General features: G+C 33.8%; 3 protein-coding genes across 6 annotated transcripts in view; 2 read left to right on the top strand and 1 right to left on the bottom strand.

The window, feature by feature from the left end:
* The window catches only part of LOC127844742 (putative nuclease HARBI1), a 6,137-nt gene extending 765 nt beyond the window's left edge, over nt 1–5,372 (top strand). Inside the window, exons 2-6 of the mRNA XM_052375204.1 lie at nt 428–493; nt 1,218–1,409; nt 1,914–1,986; nt 2,396–2,577; nt 3,197–5,372. Coding sequence (XP_052231164.1) covers nt 428–493; nt 1,218–1,409; nt 1,914–1,986; nt 2,396–2,577; nt 3,197–3,419 — 736 coding nt within the window. The 3' untranslated portion in view covers nt 3,420–5,372. The remainder of the gene's footprint in view (nt 1–427; nt 494–1,217; nt 1,410–1,913; nt 1,987–2,395; nt 2,578–3,196) is intronic.
* LOC127845520 (uncharacterized) overlaps nt 1–10,000 on the top strand; it is a 36,781-nt gene that overhangs the window by 16,452 nt on the left and 10,329 nt on the right. The window contains exon 1 of one of the 4 annotated variants that reach the window (XM_052376518.1): nt 9,754–9,843. The exons of 2 other annotated variants lie outside the window; for them this stretch is intronic. The gene's annotated coding sequence lies outside the window, so the exon portion shown is untranslated. Of the gene's footprint in view, nt 1–9,753; nt 9,844–9,893 lie in introns of those variants that run through there. One more of the 4 variants, XM_052376515.1, reaches the window with a different exon arrangement.
* Nucleotides 4,145–7,097, bottom strand: LOC127845524 (nuclear apoptosis-inducing factor 1-like). Its single transcript, XM_052376530.1, has 8 exons — nt 6,705–7,097; nt 6,027–6,093; nt 5,776–5,871; nt 5,587–5,659; nt 5,400–5,461; nt 4,976–5,037; nt 4,515–4,691; nt 4,145–4,229 (listed from the first exon to the last, which is right to left on the bottom strand). Exons 1-8 carry the CDS (start codon nt 6,902–6,904, stop codon nt 4,226–4,228), a joined length of 741 nt encoding a protein of 246 aa, XP_052232490.1. The 5' UTR covers nt 6,905–7,097; the 3' UTR covers nt 4,145–4,225.

The following is a 10,000-nucleotide window of genomic DNA, read 5'->3' as shown; positions in this document are numbered from 1 at the left end:
TGACCTTCATGGAATTAGCAGGTAATTTTTCGCATAAGATAGTAGATACACTATAAGGAAGGAATGTATTGTGAATTAATACATAATAATACATAATAATTACAATTTAAAAGTATATCAATTTATGTTTTATTATATAATAATGTTCCTTTTGAAACTGATGTTCCACTTTAAACATGACAAACAACAGGTTATGAATTAATGTGTTCTGTAAAAAGATCTACATAAAACTCATCATGTGGATTCCTGAATAGTGTTACAGTTCTATGTACATCATTGTTGATCTTTTAATGGAATAAGACATGTTTTTAATGTCATTTAACTAAAACATTAATAACCTTATTTTGGGCATCATAAAACATTAATAGTTTGTTCTTAAAGTATGAGCAGCTATAGTCAAATTATTGTGCAATGAATTGTTTTTCAGGTCCAGTGCATGCAATATTATTGCAGCCTTTGTTGATGCTGTTAATTTAAGAATTGATAATGTAAAGTAAGCATGTACTTATTAATGAGTTAATATTTATTGAAAACTTTCAAAGAACTGGTTTTAATATTAAATTACTGTTGAGCAATTTATATTTGATTTAGTATTTAATTGATTTAACTACTTCTGACTTACTACTTATTTGTAATTCCCTCATTTCCTGGGCCTAAACCAGTACTTGGTGACTTTAGGGGAGAACGTTCCCACAATTGGGATCGAATCTGTGACCTCCCGGTCGCTAGATGGATATGTTGTCTACCTAGCAACTGGGAGGTCACGGGTTCATTCCCCAGTGTGGGAGCGTTCATTAGATCTACGTCAAAGACACCAAGTATTTGATTAGGCACAGGAAACGGACTCGAGAGCGTTTCAAATAAGTACATGTTAGTACTTTCTATGCAATTGACTTTAAATAAATAGGTTTAAACTCATTGATTTAACTTTTTACTTATGTTTTGTTCATAATATATCTAACACTTTATTATGTGTACAATCAATTTCCAAAAACCTATTATTTTGATAAATTTATTTAATTAAAACTGGCAACATGGTGGTCATTGAGAATTCTCAACACAATAATTTACCTGTAATATGTATGATTAAACATTCTTAGTGTTTAAAAATGTTATTTGTAACACATGCTTTTGTTTTGTTGCCAAATGTGTATTTCTCATTTTTTTTACAGTTTAACAAGAAACTGTTAATTATAACATAGTGTAATTTTTTACAGGTTTCCAACTGGAATTGCACTTGCTTCTGTCAAACAAGGATTTTTTCAAAAATGTGGCATTCCAAATACAATTGGTGCAATTGATGGAACACTCATTCCAATAATTGCCCCAGCAGCAAATGAAGCCATTTATGTGTGTCGTAAAGGCTTCCATGCCATAAATGTCCAAGCAGTTGTGGACCACAAGGCCAGGTACATTAAACTATAAATATTCTGTATTCATTTTTGTTAAGAATGTAGCACAACTGGTTTCATGTATTACGGCAGTTGTAATCATTGTCCGAAGCATATCTCAAAAACTTAAATAGGTTTTATCTTGAAACTTCATAGCAAGGTAGATATAACAGGGTGCAGGATCAACAGGTTTCACAGGGATTAACACAAATACTTAAACAAATCTTAAGTGCAGAAAAGACAGTTTTGCTTGCAGTTAGTGCTGATATCTTCATATTTAAGAATACATTCTTAACAGTCAAGATGCATTACATACAATAACTAGGCATTGTAGCAAAGTGAATTGTGTGTCACTCTTGCCCAATGTTATTTTAATGACCCTCTATCACACTGTACAATGTCAGTCAGAAGCTGCATAACTAATAGTGAATGTGTTACATGTGAATTACATTGATTCCCTCAATCATATACCGCAATTAATTGAATTACATTTTAACATCTTAAAGTATAGGTTATTTGCAGGTTCATTGACATTGTGTCGAAATGGCCTGGGTCTACGCATGATGCCTCTGCCTTTGACAGCTGTGGGTTGAAGGTATGAACATATATATATATATCTAGTATGTGCTTTCATGGAAATAGTATATGCATACACTTTAAAGAACTAAAGGCTAGGAAAAACTGAAATGCTACTGGAATTATGATGCAATTTTTCTTTTTTAATGAATGAACTTTAATTAAAAAAATATATTGTGTTTTAAGTTTAATTTTCATTACTTGAATAACATGATCATGGCTTTCAAAAACAGAGTAGTTTGAACTATATTACTTTATATCTGTAAAAACTGTATCAACACATAACATATGTATATCTTTGTTGAATTTACAATTGATATTAATAAAGTATTGCGTTAAGCTTATGAGCATCCTTCAGATACATGCATTAACCACTTTAGCGATGATTGTTCAAACGTTAACCTGGATTATTTTAAAAATTGTATTAGACCTTTCTGGAAGAACACCACCAAGGGCACTTGCTGGGCGACTCGGGCTATCCCTTGAAAAAATATCTGTTGACGCCATTACTTAGACCTACAACAGATGCAGAGTTACGATACAACTATGCCCAGTCAAGTGGGCGGATGGTGGTGGAGAGGGCTTTTGGAGTTCTCAAGAGTAGATTTAGGTATGTATATATACTGCATGTATGTTAATTTAGTTCCAAAAACATTCAGTTAATCAACATATGACACCAATAAAGCACAATGAATCTTCCCACAGAATATATTTTATTGACAAATCCTTTCTGTCTGTCTGTACATCTTTTGATAAAACCCTAAACTGTGACTGCTGTATGCTGAAAATATGCCGTTGATCTTTTAAAATGAATAGCAGTTGTACAAAATGTTAAATCAAATGTGTTATTTTTTCATTTGTTAAGCACATATAAAATTTTGCGATAAAACAATGCTCTTGAAATGACTGATTGATGTGTTTGTTTACATGTATCTTAATGTGACATGTTGGGAATCAGTGAAGGAGACACATGTAGTAAAAAAACATTTGATAAAGATTTAAAAGTTGCTTACATATACATGTCCAGATGTTGATAGAAATGGATGTCGTAAATTAGTAAATTTTTTGTTTTATTTATTCATTGTTTTACCCATTTAAGTGTTACATTTCATTAATATCTCAAGATGTATATCAACAAAATTTTATTCATTACGAACATTAGTATAATAATTAATTGGACATTGTAATTGAATCTTTAGATCATATTGATTTGTATTCTCCAATAACAGATGTCTACATAAAACTGGAGGATGCTTATACATGCGGCCAGACAAATGCTGCCAAGTAGTTGCAGCATGTATGCGTCTTCACAACTTGTGTGTCGATCTGCAAGTGCCACTGCCTGAAGAACCTATTGAGGAGGCTGATGATGTTGATCACGCTGCCCCACAAGTTCAAAATGACCGTCATGCATCAGCATACAGACAGCAAATTATTCACTTATTTATGTAGCTGCTGTTCAAAGTTCACATGCTTATTTGGTCTTTGTCGGCTCAGGTTCTACTAAAAAGTACCCCTGGTACTCATGTGTATACTAATATGTAGCCCAGATATGGAAAATACGCTTAAAGGCACCCCACCATATTCAGGGGTACTTTTTAGTTTGTTTTCTGTACCTGGGGTATTTTGTAGTATACTTAAGAGTACCCAGGGTACTTTAAAGTAGTACCTGAGCCGACAATCACCAATCAACCTCACATGTACATTAAGTACTCTATGTAAGCCATTGTGATCTATCCATGTGGGGCTTCATGCATATAACTATTTGTTGATGAAAGTCAGGTCATATTTCTGTGAACAATATTTAAGCTATGTTCAAATTTGGTGAAAAGCTTTGCAAGAATGTTATTATTTAAAATTTCTATGTCTGTTTTTGTAGTTTTTTATAAGACACAATTTTTATGTCCCCCACCACTATAGTGGGGGCATATTAGTTTTGCCCTGTCTGTTGGTATGTGTGTTTGTTTGCGTCAAACTTTAACATTTGCCATAACTTTTGCAATATTGAAGATAGCAACTTCATATTTTGCATGCATGTGTATCTCATGGAGCTGCACATTTTGAGTGGTGATAGGTCAAGGTCATCCTTCAAGGTCAAATGTCAAATATATGGGGACATAGTGTTTCCAATGCTTGTGATGTTTTCATGTTTCCTTCATATCATCACAAAGTGGAAATAAAGTCTATTCCTTTAATACTTAGCTAATAAACATAACAGTACATTTTTCTTCGCCTCCAAGGACAAAGGAAGTGGAACACTATCTGAAAATAAAATACATGTCATGTTTCACATTATTTGTAATGCAAAGTGATGCTAAAATGGTAACATTGTAACATTAGTGTAACATTAAGAGATGTGCATAAACTAATGATTTTTTTAAAACTGGTTTAGCATACATTTGTGTAAATGATGTATATAAAGACAGACATGTCAATATGCTTCAACCCATGAGCCCTTCCAAAGTAAAATGTATTATGGGGTCATTATATTAATGTTTTTATTTAAATCAAAGATAGTTTAGATACTAATATAATAATTTGACTTACTGTTCTAAAAAATTCTCCAATACATTTTGGGCAAGGTTTTTTTTGCTTTCAATGAAGTACTGCTCCGCAGCCTTTTGTGTCTGAATTTGTTGTTCCATCAATTTTCTTTTTAACCGGGTTGTTTCTGTTTGTTCAATGAAGAACGTGTATTGTGCTAGCTGCACATCAGACAATGTTCTGTAGCAACAAATTATTTTATATTGAACATTTGTGAAAATGAATTGTGAAATTTAGGTTTAAATGTATGCACAATTTTTTTTGGATATAGTATTAAAATGTATTATCATACAACTTAATAAGCTACAAAGGCTGAAGTTTCATAATCCTAGGCCGAAGCGTTCTTGAGTTATCATCTAGAAACCATATGGTGAGCAGACCGACCGACAGACAGAAATGAGCAAAACAATATACCCCCTCTTCTTCGAAGGGGGGCATAAATATTTAATTTGTATGGAACTTACATCTTTCTTCTCTTACAAGGCTGTTCAGATTTGGCCTCACACGGGCTGTTTGGCGCATCTTCCTATAATGTTTATATATGAATGATTATGACTTTTTATATAACATAAGTAATCCAATATGTTAGTTTAGGTCATAAATATGCATAAACTTATTTATAATTTTACAAGTAAGAAACCAATAACTTTTATGTCATATATGCAAACATGTACATTCAATGACAAAGATATTTTGATGGAGCCTATTTATTACAATCGTAACTGCAATTAAGTAACTTAAACTTTAACGAACTTTATGCCGCATAATTAATTTGTTATTATGACACACATTGTTAGACCTTTTATATTTTATTTGCTTAGTAACATTGACACTCCTACAATAATAAATGTGCCATAAGTATACTGTGTTTTTGATTAATTATCTTACCAACTCGTGGCCAATTGAAATGCTTGAGGTTTCCTCGTCAACACATGCTTGTTGTTTAGAGCCTGAAAAGAAATTCAATTAAAACACTTAACAGATGAACGAAATAAGCGATTAATTGATGCATGGTGCATAAATACAGTAATAATTATGATATATATGTCAGAATATATAAAAAGTAATGACATACATGAACTGGACTGAAACGTGTCTAATCCACCGTCGATTCCCACCAGTGTTTCTTCTGGTAGAATGGCTACTATCTTCAATAGAAAACAGGAACAACAACAATTGAAGCCAATTATTAATCCGTGCAATATCGATATGAAAAGGTTAATTACAGTATGCTTCTATGTATAGATCAAAGTTCAAATTTTACCTTCTGCTCCCAGTCTGTGAGACAGATGCTGGTTTTGCCGCCTCCTGTTAGACTCGCTTCCCGCCGCCTGTTCTTTTCTTTTTTTTTCGCTTGACTCTTAAGAAGAGTATAAAAGTTATTTGACATACACACTTTAGATTACACAAATTAAACCTGAATTTCATGTTTAAAATCTTATTAGTGACTGACATTGTGAATTTTTTTATAATCATTTTGTGGAAAGAATCATGAGATTTCATTAGTTTATGTACCTTAAGGTCCGTCCACTTCTTTATTATTTCGTCAACTTCGCGGCTGCTCAAGCCAACGCTGTTCACTCTGAAATTGATTATTTTTAGATGTGTGTTTACAAAAACAATTGAAATTAATTTATAATTTATGAAATATAATGCACACTGGGTAGTACATGATATGCCAAAACAGTATTATACAGTACGCATTGTAATGTACCAAGATAAATATATACATGTATACCGTAGGAAGCAAAAATGTGTAAGAAATTGAAGATGAGAATACAACTTTAGAAAAGGGAGATAATTTATTATATCCCTTTAAAATTGTATTTACCCTAAAAGCAAACACAATATTAATAATATGAAATGCTTCCTTCAAATTTACTGCATATTAATAATATATTGATTGATCATCGAAAAAACTCGATTATTCGTCTGCTAATTTTTTTATTATATAAGCATACACTAGCAGCTTGTCAATGTAACCTAAGTTCAAACGCGGTAAATTATGATTCCGCTTATTTTCTAACTAACATCAACATGCAAACATGCATACAAACTTTTTCATTTTGTTGAGTAAGGTACAAAATATGAATTTAAATAAAATAAATCGGAACAATTATGATAAAAATTGACAGACATAAATCGCTTAAATATTTTTTTAAGAAACGATGTCGATACATTTACTATACGTACTTCTCACAGGTGTCCGCCCAGAACTCTTCTTTTTTCTTGTTCGTCACTTCAATAGTCATTTTACTGACCAATAACGAGTTATTGTCCGTGCATGCCTGCACTAAACAGGCGATCTCCGTCTCCGACCAATTGGGCTTTCGTTTCCCCTTGTTCATTTTGTCGGCCATCTTGCTTGTTATGACAACAGACGACTTTGACATAACGCGGGAAATCGAGTGATGACGTTTTTGACTGGTTCGCGTTATTTCAGATCGTACGCTTAGCTAAAATCTTAGCTGCGACTCGATACTTACGACAACGTTCATAAAACGGGTATTAGCGGATCGTAAATGAAATCGTAAGTGAGGGATTTAAGATAAGATCCGCTAAGATAAGATATGTTGATAAAACGGCCTCCAGTACTCTAAACAAGAACAGGCAGTTCTTTAAAAAGAAATGAGCACTTGATACGATTGAAATGTCTACATCAACGAATGACTTAAGAAAAATTAAGGAAATTTAATGCAGTCAATATTAAAGTTAGAGTCGAGTGTATGTTATAGAATAAACTTTCAATGAAACAGTGTAGATTAAGTGGCCAACGACGACGAAAGAATCTTATATGAATCATTATATTCCCGTTCGCACAATATTTTATAGTTTCCATAATAGGTTCTTAAAAAGTTGACTCTCAACATAATTTTAATTCCAAGTTGTTAATGATTTGTATTTCCTTCACAAAATCCTCGAGACTAGATAAATGTACTCGACAGTATCTATCTTTTACCGCTTGGCAGCATTACCCATCCGTGCCGCCATTGATACAATTGTATGTATAAGGTGTGCATAATTGTTGGTGGGTGGTTAAAAGAGTGCAGCCAGTCCGAGACTCGAACCCGTTATCAAGGTGTCTTCTTTACAGAGTAACCTCACTCGGCCTTATACTGAGCTACTTAAGTAAAGCACCGTGACGTTAAAGTGTACTCAATCTGCAGAAGGTATTGACAATCCCTGAATTTCGATCATATAAAAGACTCGAAAACACCGGAACTATCTGGAATTTCAATTATCGATGTTTAAACAAGAAAAGAACCGATAAGAACAGTACATTCCGGTTTTTAAATTAGTTCACGTGACACATAAAATATTATGAAGCTATATACAAACATCAACAGTCTGTTACCATGGTGTTGACGATATCAAACTCAATATCTCCAATACACCACATGCAAACTAAATTTAAGAAATGTTTGAATGCATCGTGAGTTATCTTTTAGGCCAGTTGTAAAAATTATTACAATTAGATAGTCAAAGCCTTTTTAAATACATTAACGCATATAGATTGACATAGAGAGGCACACTGACAACTAAAATCAAATCATTCAAAATAGTATGAGAATAAAAAGATAAATAAATTGATATGACAATAATCATTTTACCGGGATTGTTTTAGGGACGTATTTCCTTTTTATTACAAGATATCATTTGCTTTAGAAGTGTTCGTTTCCTCGCCATTAATGAGAATGTATATGCACTTTTTGTAAGGGTTGGGTTTTTAAGGAGTTAGTGCCGTTTGAATATCTTCTTGCTACGTTTGATCTGGTACACTTACAGTCCGAATATTATAGCACTCCATATGCAGCATTCCTTTTGAATTTGCATGCGTTCAAGCGGTTCCGCTCCGAGAGTTTCATCAGGCAGTTATTACCCTTTGATTAGTTATATGACATGGACTATTGAAACTTACGTTTCTGTGTCAGATCACATGCATAATAATGGTCCGAATTTCCTTAAAATGTATAGCCGGTTCGGTTGGGGGTGGACGTTCGCATGAGTTTTCATAGAGTCAATGCATCTTGAATAATTAACAGTTTCCACACAATTAATACGTACATTTACAAAGCACATCATCCAGGAGCATCAATTAGTTTCGGGTGTTTATTTGTTGCTTAACGGAGACTAACGGTATTCAAGAACTAAATCATACAAAATGTCTTTATTAGCGACCTATTACAACATTGCAAATAATCCAAATATAGCCTTTATACTCGAAGCTTCAAAACTCGCGTATTTAATACATTCTTGAATCAAACGCGGACTGCACCATATGGGTTGACACTTAACGCACAAGCATTTAGCCTTTGTGTCTTACAAAGTGGCTCAATTGAACTTTTTTGTAGACAAAAGTCACTCTCGTTGAATACCGTACTTTATAACCATCACAAAACTTAGACGTCTGCGTGTTTGTGTGTGTTTTTTGTAAGATTGAGTCTCTGCACATCCGTTGAGAATTCAGACTGGCAGATATGCACTGAACAACATTTCACAACATGAACGTTATTGTTTATGTTGCAATTCTGTTGATTAAGAAAACGAAACACTTTAATATGTATATATGCCACTGCTACACTGATTTTATGTTACAAAATGTTATGGTGTTATTCTTGCACACGTGACAGAAAATAATTCGCATATTTGCATATGGAGACGTTTTACTGTTGTATAAGTCTGTCTGTCTGTCTGTCTGCCTGTCTGTCTATATGTCTGTCTGTCTGTCTGTCTGTCTGTCTGTCTGTCTGTCTGTCTGTCTGTCTGTCTATCTGTCTGTCTGTCTTTCCGTCCTTCGTCCGTCCGTCCGTCAGTCCGTCCGTCCGTCCGACCGTCCGTCAGTCCGTCCGTACGTCCGTCTGTTTGTCCTTCCGTCCGCCCGCCCGCCCGCCCGTCCGTCCGTCCGTCTGTTTGTCTGAAACGAAATGAAGCATATAATTTAAAAAAAATCATACTCGGTGGTTACAACTGTGCGCAACCCTCTATAAAACATACATCAGCATGTACACAAACAAACAATTGTAAAAAGGACGTAGTATTTGTGTATCCAAGAATTTAATTTCAAAACAGTGGTGTGTTTTTCATCACAAACACATTTACGTTATCATCCTCGTATCTTTAACAAACCGGCGTTTATTCTGATCTTTTCTGATATTTTCGTTCCGTTTATCGTTAGTTTTGTCAATGAAACAACTTCTTACTGGTGTTTGTACATGCGAGACACGGCGGTTTCAGTATTCACATACGAAGGTTCAACGAGCTTAATGACCCATTGTTAAGATATGCCGCTGAACAAGCGAAGGTGGATACAAATATAATGAGATAACTAAAGGTCAGAGTCTGTTTATATTATTTGTCAAAAAATTCAAACGCATGAAATACTTTATTGGACATCTTTCCGACCGAAAAGTGCAAAAATAACGATTTGTCAACTTCTAATGAATTGTACTTGATATAAAAGCGATAAGTGCTGGTGCGCTTGTGGTAAA

The sequence above is a fragment of the Dreissena polymorpha genome, chromosome 9 (genome assembly GCF_020536995.1).
Source record: "Dreissena polymorpha isolate Duluth1 chromosome 9, UMN_Dpol_1.0, whole genome shotgun sequence".
Taxonomy (NCBI): Eukaryota; Metazoa; Mollusca; class Bivalvia; order Myida; family Dreissenidae; genus Dreissena; species Dreissena polymorpha.
Note: the sequence above shows the minus strand (reverse complement) of the source record. Positions and strands in the feature narration are given on the sequence as shown.

Excerpts from the sequence above, each read along its gene's own strand:
- LOC127845524 (XM_052376530.1), bottom strand. The coding sequence starts at position 6,904 with ATGTCAAAGTCGTCTGTTGTCATAACAAGCAAGATGGCCGACAAAATG. Across the intron at positions 6,094-6,704 it reads TGGGCGGACACCTGTGAGAA|AGTGAACAGCGTTGGCTTGA; the intron begins GTACGTATAGTA and ends AATCAATTTCAG. Across the intron at positions 5,038-5,399 it reads TTTCAATTGGCCACGAGTTG|GAAGATGCGCCAAACAGCCC; the intron begins GTAAGATAATTA and ends TAAACATTATAG.